General features: G+C 49.8%; 1 protein-coding gene and 1 pseudogene across 2 annotated transcripts in view; one reads left to right on the forward strand and one right to left on the reverse strand.

The window, feature by feature from the left end:
* The window catches only part of LOC103255789 (SAGA-associated factor 29), a 15,734-nt gene extending 5,470 nt beyond the window's left edge, over positions 1-10,264 (forward strand). Inside the window, exons 3-10 of one of the 2 annotated variants that reach the window (XM_008053743.1) lie at positions 3,300-3,375; positions 4,367-4,439; positions 7,602-7,666; positions 8,550-8,679; positions 8,750-8,896; positions 9,104-9,139; positions 9,231-9,393; positions 10,057-10,264. In XM_008053743.1, coding sequence (XP_008051934.1) covers positions 3,300-3,375; positions 4,367-4,439; positions 7,602-7,666; positions 8,550-8,679; positions 8,750-8,896; positions 9,104-9,139; positions 9,231-9,393; positions 10,057-10,173 — 807 coding nt within the window. In that variant the 3' untranslated portion in view covers positions 10,174-10,264. The remainder of the gene's footprint in view (positions 1-3,299; positions 3,376-4,366; positions 4,440-7,601; positions 7,667-8,549; positions 8,680-8,749; positions 8,897-9,103; positions 9,140-9,230; positions 9,394-10,056) is intronic. The other variant, XM_008053744.1, reaches the window with a different exon arrangement.
* A 253-nt stretch (positions 10,265-10,517) lies between these two features.
* Positions 10,518-12,789, reverse strand: LOC103255790 (annotated as a pseudogene).
* Between the last annotated feature and the right edge of the window lie 7,180 nt (positions 12,790-19,969).

A 19,969-nucleotide genomic window follows, 5' to 3' on the forward strand; every position in this document is an offset into this window, starting at 1 on the left:
AAAAAAAAAAAAAAAATGTAATTCCTATTCCTGCTATCTATACTTTAGGTTCTGTTTTATTTTGATCTGTTCTTGGGTCAAGGGCGGTCTTGGTGCATCAATGTAAATTACAAGTACCCCTAGAGGACTTCCATAGGTTTGAGGTTTATAATATTCCCATAGGTGTGCCCCTTGGGCCTTAGAAGCTAGGATGGGGCCAGGTTTGGTGGCTTACACCTATAATTCCAGCACTTTGGGAGGCCGAGGTGAAAGGATTGCCCGAGCCCATGTATTCGAGACCAGCCTGGGCAACTTGGCAGGACCTCATCTCTACAATAAATCAAAAAAATTAGCTGGGCGTGGTGGCACATGCCTGTAGTTTCAGTTATTTGGAAGGCTGAAGCGAAAGGATTGCCTGAGTCTAGCGGGTCAAGGCTGCGGTGACTGTGACTGTGCCACTGCACTCCAACCTGGGTGACAGAGTGAGATTCCAACTCAAAAAAAAAAAACAAAACAAGACAAAACAGAAACTAGGATGGAGGGTTATTACCTTATGGCTACTCTGGCCTCTATCTTTATTAAAATAGCCAAGAGACCCTCAGGGTACAAGCCCTTTCCCAACGATGGATAGGTCCAAGAATGACTCAGCATTATTTTTTAGGTCTGTGTGACCAAATATACTAAAGTTTTATCATATTTCTAGACCAACTCTTATTCCTTGTCTTCCTTCTGGAAGAGAACTCATTTTAATATGCTTATTCTAATTAACAAATCTTTTTCCTCTGAGTGCTACTTTTGTTAAATATGAATTCTTCTTGTCTCAGAATGCATAGACCAATACCCATCTCTCTTAAAGCCCTTTTCTGTCTGTCTACCATGCATGTTGTTGCCATTGTATACTAATGACCTGGGTGCAATTAGGATACATACTTTGTATCCAGAAATGGAGGTGCCTCATACTAAGGTTAGTTGAGTGGCAGTCATACTTAGCCTGAGCATAGTATATGCCCTCCCATAAACTTTCTTGTTTCAGTGTAGGGCTTTTCCCTGGTGGAGTTTGGGCCCACCATGTGATCCTTACTGCTTTAATTCTATCAGAAACTCTCTCTTTTTTTTTTTCCTATTTAGTAGCTTTTCGTCACATATGAAAAACTATGGGCTGGATGTGGTGACTCATATCTGTAATCCTAGCACTTTGGGAGGCTGAGGCAGGAGGGTCTGTTGAGGCCAGAAGTTTGAGACCAGCCTGGGCAACATAGTAAGATCTCGTCTCTACAAAAAAGTAAGAAAATTAGCCAGGCGCAGAGGCAAGTGCATCTAGTCCCAGCTACTCAGGAGGCTAAGGTGGAAGGATCTCCTTAGCCCAAGAGGCTGAGGTTGTGGTGAGCCATGATCATGCCACAGTACTGCAGCCTGGGTGACACAGTGAGACCCTGACTCCAAAAATAAAACAAAACTAAACACAAGGGTTTTGTGTATTTGTGCCTATAGCTCACTGAGGCATGTCAGGTATGCCACTGCTATATATAGAAGTGGACCTTTACAACAAAGGACTTTTCTAAGCATTTGATCACCCAGGTTTAAAGCTGCACAGTGATCAGACTGCTGGCACTTGTACACCACACAGTTAAGTAGGGAGTAGTTCCCAGAAATTCCTTCCCAAATGATATCCTTTCTAGAAGATGTAATCTGGAGAATGAGAGTTAGAAGGCACTGGAGCACATATTGCTAAGTGAAAGAATCCAGTCTGAAAGGCTACCTGTTGTATATTACAACTGTATGACATTCTGGAAAAGGCAAACCTATAGAGACAGTGAAAAGGTCAGTGATTGCCAGGGCCTTAGGAGGGATGGGATAGGAGGGATGAATAGGTGGAGCCCAGGATCTTTAGGGAGGTGGAACTATTCTGTATGATACTATAATGGTGGGTACATGACATTATGCATTTGTTAATCCCATAGAACTGTACAACACAGAGTGAACCTTAATGTAAACTGTGGACTTTAGTTAATAATGTATCCATGTTCGTCCATCAATTGTAGCAAATGTACCACATTAAGATGTTAACAGGGGAGACTGTGGGGCAGAGCAGGTATATGGGAACTCTCTGTACTGTCTACTCAGTTTTTCTATAAACCTAAAACTGGTCTAAACCAGTTTATTGATAAACTGTTAACATGGGAAACAACACACTGGCATATTATGAGAGTTTCACTCAGTCATCAACCATTAACCCTGTTTATCATCATACCATGTAACCAGAATGGCTGAGAGAGATTTTACTCAGATTCACAGGCTTCCATTTGACCTTGTCAGTTTCCAAAAGCAGGAGTTATCTTGGCAGACTTATGGCTTCACCCTTTTAGGCATCTGGTAAAACTGAGCTAAGAGACAATATTCTTTTGCCCTGAGGCTCTCTTGTAGTATTAATGTCACATTAGATTTCCATCATTGTATAACCCATTTCATCATACTTTTACCTCAACTACTACTTCTCCTTTGTTAGGTTGGTCACTGCTGGTCCACATTTCCAGCAATAGTACTAGGCTAGCAAATGTCCATTCCCGTTCATATAGAGTAAGGTTACATAGGTACAGACCTGTGGGATATCTCAATCATGAGACAATACAACTGTGTTCACTGTTGACCCCATTTTGTCAGCTGGGGTAAAAGCACTGAAACATTCTCACATAAAGGTAGAAAGGTATAGTTACAATTTCTTTTTTTTTTTTTTTTGAGTTGGAGTCTCACTCTGTCACCCAGACTGGAGTGCAGTGGCACGCTCCCAGCCACCGCAGCCTCGACCTGATGGGCTCTGGCAATCCTTCCGCTTCAGCCTTCCAAGTAGCCAGAACTACAGGCGCGTGCTACCAAGCCTGGCTAATTTTTTAATTTATTGTAGAGATGAGGTCTTGCCAAGTTGCCCAGGCGGGTCTCGAACCCGTGGGTTCAGGCAATCCACTCATCTTGGCCTCCCAAAGTTCTGGGATTACAGGCTGAGCCATTGAGCCTGGCCTACAGTTTCTTGCTTAGGGAATCATCCCTGCTTCCCGCATGTGTAGTTACAGCTATAGTCCCAGGACCACTCATGTGGGGAAGAAGTGTAGCAGCATCCTTCCCCACCCTTTCTTATGATCTAACTTTAATGTCTTTTGTAATGCCTTGCATTAGTCAGGGAAAAAAGTCATCTTGAACTTAGCCTGAATTTGGGCTTAGAAAAGGAAGGCCATATTTATGGGATGGGGCCTGTGACCTGGGATGCAGGTTGCCACAGCAGGATGAATGGCTTCCCTCATGTCCTGTGGACCTCATTCTTACAGGAAGAGCGTTCACGGAGCGAACACAACTTAGTGAACATCCAGAAGACCCATGAGCGGATGCAGACAGAGAACAAAAGTGAGTAGCTAGGCTCAGGAGAGAAAGGGAATGCGAAGAGCATGTGGCCAAGACTGGGAACATGGCTGTTATCATTTCAAAAGAGACTTTCTGAACTGGGCGCAGTGGCTTACACCTGTGATCCCAGCACTTTGAAAGGCAGAGGCCAGGGGATTGCCTGAGCTCAGGGGTTCGAGAATAACCTGGGAAACTTGGCAAGACCTTGTCTCTACAATAAATTTTATAAATTAGCTGGATGTGGTAACACGCACTTGTGGTTCCAGCTACTTGGAAGGCTGAGGCGGAAGGATCACCTGAGCCCAGCAGGTCAAGGCTGCAGTAGCCATAAGTGTGCTGCCACACTCCAACCTGGGTGACACAGTGAGACTCCAACTCAAAAAAAGAGGGGGGGGACTTTTGCATGTATCTGCATATTCCAAAATGAACTGCTCCTTTGGCTAGAGGGACAGTTTCCCCTTAGGCTGGGTGACCTAAAGTCCCAGGAGATTGGTGACAGATGCTTAGCACTAAAGAACCTTAAAATCCCTCAACTCTGGGAATTGAAAAGGCAATGGAATGTGGCTGGCTGTAACTAGGGAAACTTAGCCTTACAGTGCACGAACACCCCAGAGAGCTGGCATTTTTTAGAGCAGAACTTCCCTCCCAGGTTGCTCCTGCACATGTCTTGAAGCCCTCAGGTGGTCAGACTCCTGGGCTGGTGCTTTCCAACTCAGAGTAACTTTGAGAATTGTCTGTTTTTCTGTGTTCTGACAAATCTTTTCTGTGTGTGCCATGATATAGAAAAGTATGTCGTGATGGTGTTTGCACCATATGGAAATGTTGACTCATTGAGCATGGGGACATCTGGGAGCACTTTCGAGCCAGTAAAGCTCAGAGTTCAGGCTATGGCTTCCCAGTGCTTTCCAAAGTCTGGTTCTGGTTTACCAGAAGCAATGCCACATTACTGCCACCTGCCTTTGCATGTGTCTTCTTATCCCCATTTCCTCTACAGTTTCTCCTTATTACCGGACAAAGTTGCGTGGCCTCTATACCACTGCCAAGGCTGATGCGGAGGCTGAGTGCAAGTGAGTACCATCCTACCTGCCCCTCCATTGCTCCCTCCTTGCCTGGATGCTGGGCTGCAGGCACTTATGGACTAAGCCCCCAGCCTCACCCTTGGCTTCCACCTTCCCTTTAGTTCTGCTGCATTATAGATGACAGCAAGCCGTGGGTCAACCCTGCCATTTCCTAGTCATGTGACCTTGAGCATTCACTTTGGCTGAGACTCAGTTGCCCTGTCGTTAAAATAGGATTAATAGGCTCAATACCTACAGGATTGTAAACATAAAATGGGATAGTACATATAAAGAATCTGATGTCAGTGCTTTTCACGGGTTTTGTTTTTTTTTTTGAGTTAGGGTCTCACTCTGTCACCCAGATCATGACTCACCACAGCCTCAATTTCCTGAGCTCAGGTGATCCCTCTGCCTTAACCTCCCGGTAGCTGGGACTACAGGCATGCACCACCACACCTGGCTAATTTTTAAAATTTTTTTGTAGTGATGAGTTCTCACTGTGTTGTCCGGGCTTGTCTCAAATTTCTGGGCTCAAGTGATCCTCCTGCCTTGGCCTCCCAAAGTCCTGGGATTACAGGCATGAGCTACAGCACCTGGCCTTTTTAAAATGTTGATTTTTGCCCAAGAAGTTAATTTCATGACTCACTAATGAGCTACACCTACAGTTTAGATAACACTCATGGGTGGTGGCTCACGTTCAGAGACTGGTGGGGTGATAGCCATGGGCCAGAGTCAGTACCCTGAGTATTACTAGTGACTCCAGGGCTCTTCCCCCTCCTTCCATCTGGCTCTCACAGCTTTGTCCTGTGTTCATGGTCACATATTTTCTTTGCCTGCTATTGACTGTTCTGCTGACTTTTGCTGGTGTTCACCCTGAGTCTGGCACTGGACCATCTTCATGTGGAGACAAGAGGATAGGGAGGGTGCTGCCTTCAAGAGTGCAGTTCAGAAAAGGCAGACATCCTAAAAAGGCAGTTGTGGGACAGTGTAGTTGGTGGGCCAGCAGAGATGAGGATCTGAGATGGCTTTGGGGAGGAGATGGGCTGGCGCTGGGCCTTGAGTTAGGAAGCAGTAGGCAGCCAAGGCAGCTGGGCAACAGGGATGGCGGTGCGGAGGCCATGACGGAGTGACTGCAGAGCAAGGCATTTGGGAAATGAGGACTAGTCCTGTATGGCTGGGGGCGGGGAGGGCCGGATGTAAAGGGCCTCCAGTGCCGTGAGCTTTATTCTAGAGGCCATGGGGAGCCAATGAAGACTTAAAGCAGGAAACCCCTGGCTGCTGTGTGGAGAACAGACTAGGTGGGCTAGACCAGGCAGGAGATGGTGATGGAGTTGAACTGAGACAGTGGCCATGGAGATGGAGAAGCAAGGGTCAGTTCAAGAGCAGCTTCTGAGACCAAACGGGGGGTCCAACTGGGAGAGGAGAAGTTGAAGAGTTCAAGGCATTGAGCTTGGAGAAAGGGGTCTGGTGGGGCTCCCCATGCCAGGTTGGGGAGCAGAGCAGAAGAAAAGAGCCAACCTGCAGGGAGGAGGAACAGCAGGTTCTGGTTGGAGGCACTGTCTTGGAAACTCCTTCCTCCTCTTGGCTCTCCAGCCTAGCCTTCCTCACCCCATCTCCTCCCTGCCTTGTAGATTTGTCATCTGGCCATAGCCGGGCCCCTATCCACTTTCCTTTGTAAGTTGGTGTGACTCTTGCTTGGTGGTAGAATACATTTGCAAACTGGTTTTCAACTTTGTGCCCAGAGGTTCTGATTTAATTGGAGTGAAGCTCAGCCATTGGTATTGACTTTCTTACCTTTCCTCACTATTCAATTTAGCTATTACACTTTTGACAGTAATAGCACAGAAGTGATGTCCTTGGTGGATCATATTAGAAGACACACACGATACTGTCTGTCCTGTTGGTTAGGTGGTGTTTTCCATGTTTCTCCAGTGTCAAATTATTACTATTTTCCATTGTGGAATTAATAAGTCTCTAGTGTGGAGATCCATCGAGACTGTGTAACTATCTCATGTCACATCAAGCCCACTAGTTTTAGCATCCATTTATGATTCATACCTAAAACAACTGAGATTTAAAAAAATGTTCCCCAGCAGATTTTGCTGTCATTAGGATTGAAAATGACCTTATTAATATACCTCAGAATACACCTTAGGACAAGCTATATCAAACTGTGTCTTCTAAATAGACCCAGAGGCAATGATGAGACTTCCAGAGTTCCCTTTGGTCTCCTGGCTCTTGTTCCTTCTCTATTTTCTCGGGTCCCTGAGCTCACAGCCTGTGGGTTGAGCACTCTCCTGCGCTGAGCACCAGTCACACTGAACTGTGATATTCCAAGCACAGGAGGCCAGCTGTCCCCTACTCCCTGCTTTGGCTTAGCTGCCCCTACACTGGTCATGTACTCTGGGACGCCCACTGGGACACCTGTGTTGCTGCATTGAACTCAGTTCACATGTCTCCTTCCTGTTGGGCAAAGGTCTTTAGGACCACAGGGGCATTTAATAGAGGTTTGCTAGAGGAATGGACTGGGTTTGCCATGGGAGCAGAGAATTTACATGGATTCACTTTGGAGACCCAAAGTGGAATCTGCTGCTCACACCTATTGAAATATTCCTTGGGGAGATTCCACAAGATCGAGGATAAAGAAGTCTGCCTTCAGCAAAGCTTTGTGTTTACTTCTGCCAGCTTGATTTGGTCCCTGGGACCCAGTAAACTGACTTCACAGAGCTTTCTTGGGACTACAAGTCCATGCAAGACTCTGTGGGCTCAGCCACCGAGCCCTACTCTGAGCCAGCACCTCTCCTCACAGTACTCTGGGGATTCTCCTGTCACATGTCCCACCTTGGATCAGACTTGAGTTTGACCTTTTGTCCTCTTTATCTCAAGAGGTTGTCAGAGGCTGCCAGAATTGAGCAGCATTTCTTCAGGATTTGCCAAGAGCTGCTCTGTCTGCTTTGCTTACCTCTCTGGAATCCTGCTTTCTCTTAGCGTTTTTGGCTTGCCACTTCCTACTTTCTTGCCTTTTATACTTTTAAGACCAAAAAACACATGCTAAGGATTTCTAGTTTTCAGCATAGGGCTGGTCTGAATAACCCAGGCTGCCATAACCAGAAAAGGAAGTCTATGCTGTGTGCTTCAGTCAGACCCTCTCTCCCTTCTCCCCATCCTCAGCATCCTCCGGAAAGCCCTAGACAAAATCGCTGAAATCAAGTCTCTGTTGGAAGAGAGGCGGATTGGTAAGTTGGAGTGGACAAGTGGGTGACCAGGCTGAGTGAGGTCCCAAGAGCAGCAGTCATATCTCCCCATGGGGAGCCTATGGCCACAGCCTGGTAGAAGCATTCCATGGGGTTTCTGGCAGAGTGGATCTGATGCTAGGAAGGGAATGGAGATCATTCCCAGTGCTAGGAGGCAGGGTTGTTCTAGTTCTCCCTCCACAGGCTAAACTCCCTTACCCTCTGGGGCTGGGTCAGTCAGCCTTGTCCTTCCAATTCTCCCATTTCTTCTAGAGGTTGGTTTACAGAGTCACACTCTCTGTGTCTTAGAACCAGCCTTCCAGACCCCTTCAGACTGCCATTTCCTTGGCTTTCCCATCTCTCTTGCCCTTTCAGCAAACCCACAGTGGGAAAATTCCTCACTCATCAAAGTATAGTCATGCTAAAATTATGGTTTTGTTTGAAATCAGGTGTAAGTTTTCAGCTGTGACTGAGTAGGTCGGGGTCTACATTTGATCATTTTTTTTGAACTTTTTATTGGATTATAACGTATTAACAGAAAAATACACATAAGTATACAGCTCAATGAAATTTCCACTAACTAAACACTTATTTAACCAGCACCCAGATGAAGAAACAAAATATGAACAGCCCTTGGAAGCCTCCCTTTCTAGTTCCTTCCTCCCTTTCTAGTTCCTTCCACTGTCCTGATGTCTTGCCAGTCTGTTTAGGCCGGCAGTCCCAGGACATTTAGCAGAAGGGGCTGGGCTTGTGCTGGGCCCTTGGTGCTCACTGGAGAGGTGGGGCCTCCCAGCAGGTCTCCTCTAACCGCTCGGTGTAGGTGCTAGGGTAGGTCTGAGGGCAGCACCTATCCCTGATGCCTCAGGGGCTCCCTTCCGTCCCACAGCGGCCAAGATCGCAGGCCTGTACAATGACTCGGAGCCACCTCGGAAGACTATGCGCAGAGGGGTGTTGATGACCCTGCTACAGCAGTCGGCCATGACCCTGCCCCTGTGGATCGGGAAGCCTGGTGACAAGTGAGGGCAGCTGCTGCAAGGGAGGGGCTGGTGTTAAAGGGCTGGGACTAATGCCTTGTTCTACTCACAGGCCTCCACCCCTCTGTGGGGCCATTCCAGCCTCAGGTGACTATGTGGCCAAACCTGGAGACAAGGTGGCTGCCCGGGTAAAGGCTGTGGATGGGGACGAGCAGTGGATCCTGGCTGAGGTGGTCAGTTACAGCCACGCCACCAACAAGTGAGTACTTGCCAGACCCATGGGCTGTCCTCTTGTCATGCCTACTTGGCCACTGCTTTGCTTCCTATCTAAAGAATGAGAGAAAATCTTCCAACGGGGTGCTATGGGCCAGGATGGCATTTGAAGGCCGCATCTGGCTCTTTCAGCTGCTCCTCACTCCTGACTTGGATGGCACTCTCACTGCGCTTTCCTTTTGTTCGTCTGCAGGTATGAAGTAGATGACATTGATGAAGAAGGCAAAGAGTGAGTGTCTGGGCCAGGGAGGGGCAGCCAAACTGCTAGGAAGGGGTCTATCCCCCCGGCCATGGGTTTACATAAGCCCTCCCCATCCCAGGAGACATACCCTGAGCCGGCGGCGGATCATCCCTCTGCCCCAGTGGAAGGCCAACCCTGAGACGGACCCCGAGGCCTTATTCCAGAAGGAGCAGCTCGTGCTGGCCCTGTATCCCCAGACCACTTGCTTCTACCGGGCCCTGATCCATGCACCCCCACAACGGGTAAGGCCACCTCCATAGGAGAGGACGTTCCTGACACCAGGAATAGACAGATCAGGGGGTCATCTTCCTGCTTCCTCCCCCTTTCATCTCAGCCTCTGAGCTGAAGGGACCTGGAAACTGCCCTCCCTGTTCTGCTTTCTCAGTTTGCTCTGTCGCCTCCTCTAGCCCCGCCAGCCACCCTCTCCTTGCCAACCCTGGGAGTCCCAGCAGTCTTGGTGTGGGCCTGCATTCCTCCAGTCTTGCCTCACCTCTGCATTTAGAGATTGAGCACCAAGATAGGAGACTTGTGCTCCTGATGACGCGTTAACCTAGACACTCTTTATCCCAGGCCAGGATTCCCGCCTGCTGCCCTGTGTGTTGTCCTCGATCCCTTAACCCAAGTTTCCTGAGCAGCACTAAGCCCTCCAGTTATGGCCCAAAAGTGCAGGGAGCGAGTCTCCCTTCTCCCTGTTCTTTATCCCCTGTCCTTGTCCTCTGTTGCTAAGAGCTCTAGAGCAGCAGGGACTGAGGTCAAGACTTCTTGACCTGAGTGAAAGATGAAGACAGGAGTACTCGGGAGCCCATGGCCCAGAGGAGCCTGTCAGTCTAGGACATGGCAGAAAGAGGCTAGACTGGCCTGCCTGGGGTTCTCTGAACAACCCCTCCTGTCTGCCTTTGCTACAGCCTCAGGATGACTACTCGGTCCTGTTTGAGGACACCTCCTATGCAGATGGTTATTCCCCTCCCCTCAACGTGGCCCAGAGGTATGTGGTGGCTTGTAAAGAGCCCAAGAAAAAGTGAAGTCGGCCTGCAGACTTGCCATCTCTCCTGACCCCCTCAGGGATGGCAAGAAAGGATGTTCTGTGATTAAATAAATACTCTTCCCCATTGACCGCTTCTCCTGGGTTGCACTCCTGCAGACCCTCTTTCCCTTCCCCAAACAGGGCAAGTTGGGGAGCTGCAGGCTGGGGGGTGATGGTCTTATTTTGTCCCAGTGGTCATTTACTCTTTCAGCTGAGGTTTTCTCTTGGTTTCCAATAGAGGCTCTGCATTGAACACAAATCACATTTTATTCTTAAGCCCAGGGGTCAGACCTGTTTCCCACATGCCCTTCAGAGGGCTTCCCAGGGAACACCCCCCCACAGCTATGAGCGGAAGTTGAGGTTGCAGCCTGCCATCTTCTCAGCATAGTCAGTGTCAAAGTGCTCATTCTGGGCCACAGTGAAGGAGGTTTTCCAGTCTCAAATGATACCTTAGGGAGGAGGAGGTGGGGAGGCTGGAATTGCACTGAAGAGGAGGCCCTGAGTGGCTGAAGGGGAGTTCAGGGCGCTGCTCCCACCCTCCCCAAGCCCCTGTGCTGGTGAGGCACCCACCTTTCCTCATGAAAGGGGAGACCTCGTTCATGACATTAAGGGGGACGGTGCTGTAGTTAGACATGGAGGTCTTCATCTCCTTGAAGGAAGTGTGCTAGACGATGTGGTCCATGGTCTCCTCCGGCAGGGAGCGTCCCAGAAATTCCAATATCTTCTGAATCTCCCTTTATGGGGTTCTGGAGCAGCAGAGGTTTCTTCAGTAGAGGTTTGGATTTCTCAGTGGGCAAACAAGAGGGGAGTCCCCCTCTCTAAGCTCAGTACGGATCTACCCACTTCCACTAGAAACCTCAAAGCCAGCTCCTTGACTCTGGTCCTCTTTCCCTGGAGCAAATTAACTGCTCTCTGCCCTGTAATCTGTAATAATCAGTGTTTGGCTCCTTATGAGTGTGACAGTCCTTATGAGTGTGGGCCCAGGGCTTGACACACCCTTTGGCACTGACGAGCAATAGCAGTAAACTGCTGATCAGTGACTATTCATGCAGTTGACTCAGGTACTAGGAGATAGGAGCTGTGCAGGATCCTGCTTCAAGGTGTCCCAGTCCAGGAATGCAGGATGTGGAATCCAGGACTGGTGTGGAGACTGCCCCAGGGGAGGGGGCCCCCCAAGGGAGTGGGCTAAGAGAGTTTGTCAGATCCCTGGGAGGCACCTTTCCGTAGGTAGGACCTGAAGGGAAGCAATAACAGTGGTCACACCTCCTTCCTGTCTTCATAGACAAGGTAGAGGATAGTGTTGGTATGAAGCAGTTCCCACCACCCCTGCACATGCTGGTACCAGAACCCATGGGACACCTCAGAAAGGACACAGGTTGATAATTGTTTTAGCTAGTTGCCCCTTGCCTCCACCCCCTTCCTCCCTTCAGAGTCAGGCCCACCTTCTCCGGCCATGAACTTCTCCAGGAAGCTGTCCCAGGTGCCAGGCTCAGGGTGTACCTTGGCCATGCAGTAGTAGGAGACGGCCACATCCTTTGCATTGCGCGTGACATAGACCACCAGCAGTGGAAGATGGCCCCATCCCTAGCACCATCACCACACAGCACGCCCCACACCAGATTGTCTGATTGTCTCTTGGTTTGGCAAAGGAATAAGCAACCTTTAGGCTGGCTTGCTTGAGATCTCACAGTACAGGTATAACTGCGCTGGGATTTGAACCCTGTTCTGATACCAAAGTCCTGGCTTTTCCCTGGAACCATATCTTATACTAGTTTAACATCCATCAGTGCCATCACACCCACATTTAAAGCAAGGCATGCCAGGTTCCCACCAGCTGCCGCCTCAGGCTTAGGGGGACCTAGACCCTGCCATTCTCAGTTCTGAAGAGTCTCACTTTCCTGGCCATCTGACTCTCTCCAGAGCAGAAGGCAGGTGATACCTCCCATGTACATGAGACAAGGCTGGAAGTGAGGAGATCTTACCAGAAAAACAGTCCACAAGCTGGGATGACCCTGGAACCTCCTTCCTGGCTCCCCTTGCCACTTACCTTGACCTTCTGATCCAACAGAGTTGGAGGGAGCATGGCCAGGGGCAGGTGTGTCTTGATGAGCCACGGGGCCAGTGTATCTTGCAGTTTCCATACTTGAGCCATGGGATGGGAAAGGTCTAGTGATTTGGAGTCTCAGTCCTTCCTTCCTCCCCTGGCACTCCCCTTTCTCCAAGCACTGTGCCATGCACCTGAGGGAACCTCTGGGGCACAGAACTCAAGGAAGGGCACCAAGTCAAGATGCAGGCCTGGTCACACGTCTCTAGGTCGCCGCCCTGGTAGATCATGTCCAGTATGTGGCTGATCCAAGTGGTGCCTGGAGAGGGAGGGAGACAAGAGGTGAGCAGAGCTGAGGGCACCATTGCTGGCCAAGGTGGGGACTGCACCTCAGGAGGGGGTGGGTGGCCCTGCTTACTTACCTGATTTGGGGTAGGTGCTGATCAACAGGTCATCAGGCCAGGCCTAGAGGCTCTCCACCGACCCCAGCCCCTCTGCAAAATACTTAATGAGCAGGACCCCCTTCACATACTCCAGTGGTGGGTGGGAGATGTCCTGGGCCAGCTCCATGCTGCTGCTGCTGCGTCAGAGTCCAGAACCAGATCTGCTTCCCTTAATACCATCACAACAACACCATTTGCTGAATTATTGATTTAGGATAAGGACACTGAGGTTCAGTGAGGTTGAGCAACTTGCCCAGTTCACCAAACTAGTTAGTGGTAGAGCTGGAATTCAAAACCACATCTAATTCTAGTGCAGTGGTTCACAATTCTGACTGTCCCTATAATTTACCTGCAAAGCTGGTTTTGTGTTTTTTTCTGTTATGTTTTGTTTTTTTGTTTTTTTTTGAGTCAGAGTCTCACTTTGTCACCAAAACTGGAGTGCAGTGGCATGTTCACAACTACTGCAGGCTCGACCTTACCTGCTAGACTCAGGTGATCCTTCTGCCACAGCCTCCTGAGTAGCTGGGACTACAGGTGTGCACCACCACACCTAGCTAATTTTTAAATTTTTTTTGTGGAGATAAGGTCTAGACATGTTTCCCAGGCTAGTTTTGATCTCCTGGGCTCAGACAATTCTCTCACCACAGCCTCCCAAAGTGTTGGTATTACAGGTGTGAACCATAACCTTGCCCAGCTAATTTACCTGCGGAGCATTTCACGGTCTCAGTGTCCAGACCCAATCCAACGGAGGCTCCCACTATGCATAGGGAACTTATATCAGTGTTTTTGAAGCTCTTTAAAAGATTCTAGTCTGCACTTGAGAAACTCTAGGGCCTGCCTGTCCTAACTCCCTGTCAGCCAGCCATGTCTTACTACTTATTGCTGTGGCGCCCAGCCTCCATCCAGTGAGGTCCTCCCCCATCAATCCTCTCTTTGATTTGGCAGGGCCTCTCATGTGAAAACCTCCCAGGTGGCCAGGCCTGTGATCTCACTTGCCTAGTCACACTCCACATTTTGATTCAGACAGACAATGGCCAATTGAGCAACTGAGTTTGCCAGAATCCAGTATGGGAATAAACAAAACTGATGGCTCAGCAGAAGGAAGAAAGGGGGATTCTGGCTAGCCTAGAGTTGTTGAAATGGGATATCCATCAGAAAAGGGCAGGGGTGTCACAGAAGGTTGCTGAGTGATAGGGACTGGCCTCTGCTTTGGGAATATTGGAGCCAGGAGCTCAGCAAGGTGAGGGCCACCTGGCCCAGCCTACCTACACTCTGATACTCACCTGATCTCTCCTGAACCCAGCCTCATGCCCTCCTCAGTGTGCTGTGGCTTAGTGGGTGCAGTGTGGCAAGTGCTGAGAAGGTCTCTGTGACTAGGTTTTGTGGGTACAGAGTAGGAGGGATCTGAAGCCAGGGCTGGGATTTGGCTTTTCTGACTAAAGGAAAGGGTGGAGTTTAGGGTAAGAGTGTGCCATTACCCTTCTTAGCTCCCCAGCTGGAGTGACGCTTAGATTGACCTAAAAACCCAAGATGTGGGTTTAGTGTGTGGAAAACCAAAGAAAAACTAAAAGGCGCGATCATGGCTCACTGTAGCCCTGACCTCCTGGACTCAGATGATCATTCTGCTTCAGCCTCAGGTGTGTACCACCATGCCCAGCTGATTTTGTGTAGAGAAGAGGTCTCGCTACATTGCCCAGGCTGATCTTAAACTCTTGAGCTCGAGTGATCCTCTTGCCTCAGGCTCCCAAAATGCTGTGATTACATGTGTGAGCCACTGTGTCTAGCAACTGTTTTTTCTGACTCAGTCAAGGGAAGGGAGAGAGGTGGAGGGGTACTACTAGGTAGGCATGAGGCAGGTCACCTTCATGCAGGCTCCAGGCTAGTCTTGAAGGCGCCAAGGGTTCTGGCCCAGTGCAGCCCACAGGCCCCAGCAGCCCAAGGCATTCCGGGCTCTGACCACAAGTGGAGTCCAGAGTGATGTGTGTGGGCAGGGTGAAGGGAATTGAAGTGGAACACAGCAAGGAAGCCACTTTTTGCGGTAGCATGGGATAAGAAAGAACAAGGATGCTGGAGTCTAATGATCTTTGGAGTGAGTCCCAGCTTCATGGCTTCCATGGGACCTCACAGAGCATCACTCTTGATTGGTGGAAGTGTAACAGCTTCCAGAAGGTGCTTTTCTCTCACTTCTGGAAGTGAGCTTTCAAAGGGTTCTTCAGTCAGAGACAAGAGATTGGGGCTTGGAGCCCAAAGGGTCCCATGGAAATAGAGCTTCCATACTTTTCCTCTACCTTGGTTCTTGCCATTTGGATTAAAGTACAGAGCCAAACTGAACACAGGTGGAGGACTTCAAAGAGGGGACAAACATGGCCAGTTGAGTTACTGAGCTTGCTTGTAAGGGGCCAGAGTCTGGAATGGGAATGAGCAAAACTCTGATGACTCAGAATACGGAAGGAAAGAGGATTCTAGACAATTTAAAAGAATTGAGTGACCTCAGAGGCAAGCTGGAAAAAGCTTAGGCAGTGGGGCCTCCTGGCAGGGAGAGCCTGCTCAAATGCTTGGGCCAGTGGTTTCTCCTTCCTTCTCTGTTAGCCTCACCCATACCCCAGTGACTGGCAGGGCCTCTGCCTTCCAGCTCCACCTCTGCTCTTGCTTTGGCAAACACCAGAAGTTACCCTTAAACTCAGATTAAAAAAGATTTTTTTTTTTTTAATTTAGGACTATAAGCATTCACCACCACGCCCAGCCAGTTCATTGAATTTTGTAGAGATAGGATCTCGCTTCATTGCCCAGGCTGATCCTGCACTCCTGGGCTCCCACCTCAGTCCCCCAAAGTGCTGGGATTACAGGATGCCTGGCTAAACTCAGGCTTTTTATTGTATTCATGTGAAAACTGGCCAGACCCACCTGGGGTGTCACAGAAAAAGTGTGGGAGGAGGGTTAGGGACAATGAGAATCAGGTCTCCAGCCTGTCTACTCAGTGCACCTGTGGAGGTAAGAGGGGTCAACGACAGCCCAGAGTGTGGAACCCAGGGGAAGGAAAGCTGGGTCAAAGTCATCTTGCCTCTTCTAATTCTGAGTCATCCTGTTCCTCGTCAGTGTCCATCTGAAATAGCCAGATTAGTCCTCCCCAAAGCAATGCGTGCTCACAGCTACCAAAGGATGCAGTTGGTAGGAGATACAGAGTCAGGCATCACAAGCCCCTTCAGGCTAGGCCCTGAGTTCCAAGATGAGAACTCAGCTGCCCAGGCCTGGATTGGACAGTTGGTATCCTCTTCCCAAGGTTAGCCCAGGCTGGGGGAGGGGTGTTGGACTCACCTAGGGCATTGGCCCTCTAGGGGAGAAGCTGTCCTGGTTCTTCCTGAAGAAACTCCTCTGCCAGGCAGATCAACATGAGCCCTCAGGGGGCAGCCAGGGTGGGGGCAACACAAGGGACCCTCTTCATCCTGTCAGAGGGGGCAGGAGAAGACAAAGGAATGATATAGCTAATACTCATAAAGCATTCCTGAGGACCAGGCACCGTTCTGGGGGCATTACACAAAACAACCCATGAGGCAGGTACTGCTAGTGCTTGCATCTTACAGATGAGGAAACTGAGGTACAGAGAAGTTAAATACTTGCCCTCAGGAAATGAACTGGCCAACTTCCTTGTGCATTAGCAGTGATTATGAAACAGCTGGGCCACTGCAGCCAGCCCTGTAGTTCCCTACAGGCTAAGTAACTTCTGGCAGGTCACTTAATCTTGGAATGGCAAGTAGAAGCCAGGCCCATCATCTGTTACTTTATTAAATATTTATTAACCACTTGACTCTGTGAAGGACCTTGTTTAGTAGTGAAGAAGAGTTGCCCTCCGGGAGTTTAGTATAGGGGTGGGTGGGAGATACTAATGATATAAAGAGCTGCAATTTTAAATATAGAGCCAGGGGAAGACCTAACTGAGAAGGTGGCATGTTATCAAAACAGAAAGTCTAAGGAAGAAGCTTGCAAAGGGAACAAAGGCTCTGAGCAAGTATTGGTGCATCCCAGAATGGCTGCAAGTACCACAATCGCCATTTTGGAGCTGGAGGCATGGTGGCCAAAGTATGCCAATGGGTTGTCTGGTCCCTCAACAAACAGGCCCGAAGTCGCCTGCACCCTAGGTCAGCCCCTACCTGGGGTGAATCTCACCTCCAGCGTGTGGGCGCACAGGGTGCAGCACGAGGCCTCTGCGGCATCTGATTTGGCTGTGGTTTAGTGTCAGCAAAGGGACGAATGTGGCGTCTTGAGGCCGAGGCCTGAGGCGGCAGTGGCCTTTGGGCCACCGGTACCTGTAGCGGCAGTGACAGGCAGAGATCATGGAGGAAGTCCCAGCACAGCCAGCGCAGGGTGAACGGGAGGCGCCACCAGGGAGGCGCGTGCAGCTGGTGCGCCAGCACGCACAGGTGAAAATCCGAGACCGCCTCGCCGTGCAGGCCAAGGGCACCAGGCAGGGTGATGCCTGCGGGTACTGCCAGGCTCACTGGAACTGTGAGCGGAGGGTCCAAGAGCGTCAGAGTCGCTCAGGGTAGGAAACAGTGGGGGGCAGGACCCCAAACTGCTGGGCCTCCATCTGCCCACAGCCCCTTCTACTTTCTAACCCGAAGGGCAGCCACTGGGGATGGGAAGCCATGCTCGAGGTGTACCATCTCCTTGGGAAACGAGGGTACGGTCTGTAAGTCCCGCCTCCAAACCCAGTGTCAAGCCGAATGCCTGTCTCAGGGTTCTCCTTAAGTCTTCACATGGCCTTCAAACCTAGTCAGAGACCCCACCTCCTTCATGGAGTTTCGTTCCCCTTGCACGTGCCGACCTCAGGCCCCGCCTCCAGTTCTAAGTATTTGAACTCAGTTTCTTTTCCTTCTAGGCTCTATTCCAACCCCAGCTTGCTTACCAAGCCCCCCGTTGCTGGACTCCAGTCTTGTTCATCTGGTCCCTCCCTATGATGAACAGACCTTCCATATTGAAGCCTCCACTACTCTAAAATGACAGCTAAGGAGTACTGGACATGTAGCCTGTGATTCTAGAATAGCTACTAGGAAGTTAATGCCACTTCCCAGAAACCATAGAAATTGCTTATTTATAACCTCTTGCTAGGCCAGTTTTTTGGTTTTTGGTTTTTTTTTAGTTGGAGTCTCACTCTGTCGCCCAGACTGGAGTGCAGTGGCCGCTCCCTCAGCCTTCCGAGTAGCCGGAATTACGGGCACGCGCTACCACGCCTGGCTAATTTAGGCCAGTTTTAATAAAATGGATGGTTTAAGGCTAAGTTTAGAAATTCTCCTTTGTAATTAAAGCTAAATGTAAAACTGCTTGAATGCACAGTTTGCTTCACATACCACCCCCCCCTTCACTGGCCTTGGATGTAGTAACTTGCTGGTGCTGAAAGAACACACATTTACATTGAGGCCCCTCATAAGCAGAAAGCACAAAAACTGCAAGTCCCTAAAAGCTTCTGCCAGACCTAGATAAGAAATGAGCCCTGCTGAAACTCTCTAAAACCCAGAAAAGTATCAAGTCCCTTAGTTTCTAGATGACAACTGCTTTCTTTCATACGTTTGAATCAAATTTGTGTATGTTAACAATTAAGTCTTGTGACCGAACACTCCTTGTTATGCGAAGAACTGAAACCGACTGGAAAGCACACAGCCCCAAATTGTCCAAAAGCCATTGTAACTTGAAAAAATGACTGGATTGATGCAGTCTGAACACTGGTTTATGTCAGCAGCTGTTTAAGGTCTAAACTCTGATTAGAAAAGATACTAATAGCCTGGGCTTGGTGGCTCAGTCTGTAATCTCAGCACTTTGGGAGACCGAGGTGAGTGGATTGCCTGAGCCCGTGGGTTCGAGACCCGCCTGGGCAACTTGGCGAGACCTCATCTCTACAATAAATCAAAAAATGAGCCGGCCGTGGTAGTGCATGCCTGAAGTTCCAGCTACTCGGAAGGCTGAGGCGGAAGGATCACCAGAGCCCAGCGGGTCGAGGCTGCAGTGGCTGGAAGCGGCCACTGCACTCCAGTCTGGGCGACAGGGTGAGACTCCAACTCAAAAAAAAAAAAAAAGAAAAGAAAAGATACTAATAATGGTCACAAGTCACATAATTTCTATTAATCAATAGTCGACAAGACAGTGTTTAAAATTTTTGTTTTGTTTTGTTTTTGAGTGGAGTCTCACTCTGTCACCCACGCTGGAGTGCAGTGGCACGCTAACAATCGCCACAGCCTCGACCTGCTGGGCTCAGGTGATCCTTCCGCCTCAGCCTTCCAAGTAGCTGGAACTACAGGCACGCGCTACTTCGCCCGGCTAATTTTTTGAGTTATTATAGAGATGAGGTCTTGTCAAGTTGCCCGACTTGTCTCGAACCCCCGAGTTCAGGCAATCCTCTTGCCCCCGCCTCCCAAAATGCTGGGATTACAGGCATAAACCACTGCGTCTGGCCGACTATGCTTGTTTTACTATAAATATTGGGATGAGTTTGTGTTGCTTTGAGCGGGTGTGGCACATGAACCAAGTCTGTCTCCCTGAATTATGAATTCAGGTTAAGCTTCTTTCTTCCCAGTTTCCTGGCTCTCGCATTTCATTGGCGGAGAGAAAGCAGTCCAGTGTTGACCGGCTGCTTCACTAGCCCACCTCTTCTCTGAGTTCCAAAGCCAATTTTGCAGGGCACCTCCTCACTGTTAGGTAACTAGACCTCTCCCCCTTCCAGCCCAGCCCACTGTCACAGGCCTGGCCCACCCCTCTCGGAGGCCCGCCTCCTCCGGGAAGCCTTCCTCCTCACACAGAGACCGACCCATCTTACTAGGGCCCTCGCCCCCTGTTCCACCAGGCCCAGCCTTTTTTTTTTTTTTTTTTTTGCGTCTCCCGTTGTGCCGCTGGATCCGACGAGCAGGGTTCACGCGATCCCGGTGGCGAAAATGCAAGCCGCAGAGCAGGTAGATACCGAGGAAGCGCCCCGGCCTCTCCACGCCCCTTGCGGGGCCCATCGGGAGTAGCGGGTCAGGGATCGCAGCTGGGCTGATTGCTGTGACCTACACCCGGGGAGGGTTGAGTCGCTAGGGTTGCAAGATGCTTATTTCGGAGGAAGCGCTCGGGCAATGCGGGATCGGGCACACTGCTGGCTGGAGATAGATTTCAAAGTCACTCCACAGCACACAGGCTGCTGTGCAGAGGCGAGCGCCAGCCAATTAGCGTCGGCCCCGGCGAGTCGAGCTTACGCTGATTGGCTGACTGGTGGCAAGCGCGGAAAGCCTCGAGTGTTGGATAAGCCAGGCCTACTCGTGGGCGGAAGTGCTGCGTTACGA

This window comes from Carlito syrichta, unplaced genomic scaffold (assembly GCF_000164805.1).
Source record: "Carlito syrichta isolate Samal-C Ts95f unplaced genomic scaffold, Tarsius_syrichta-2.0.1 Scaffold288416, whole genome shotgun sequence".
Lineage (NCBI taxonomy): Eukaryota > Metazoa > Chordata > Mammalia > Primates > Tarsiidae > Carlito > Carlito syrichta.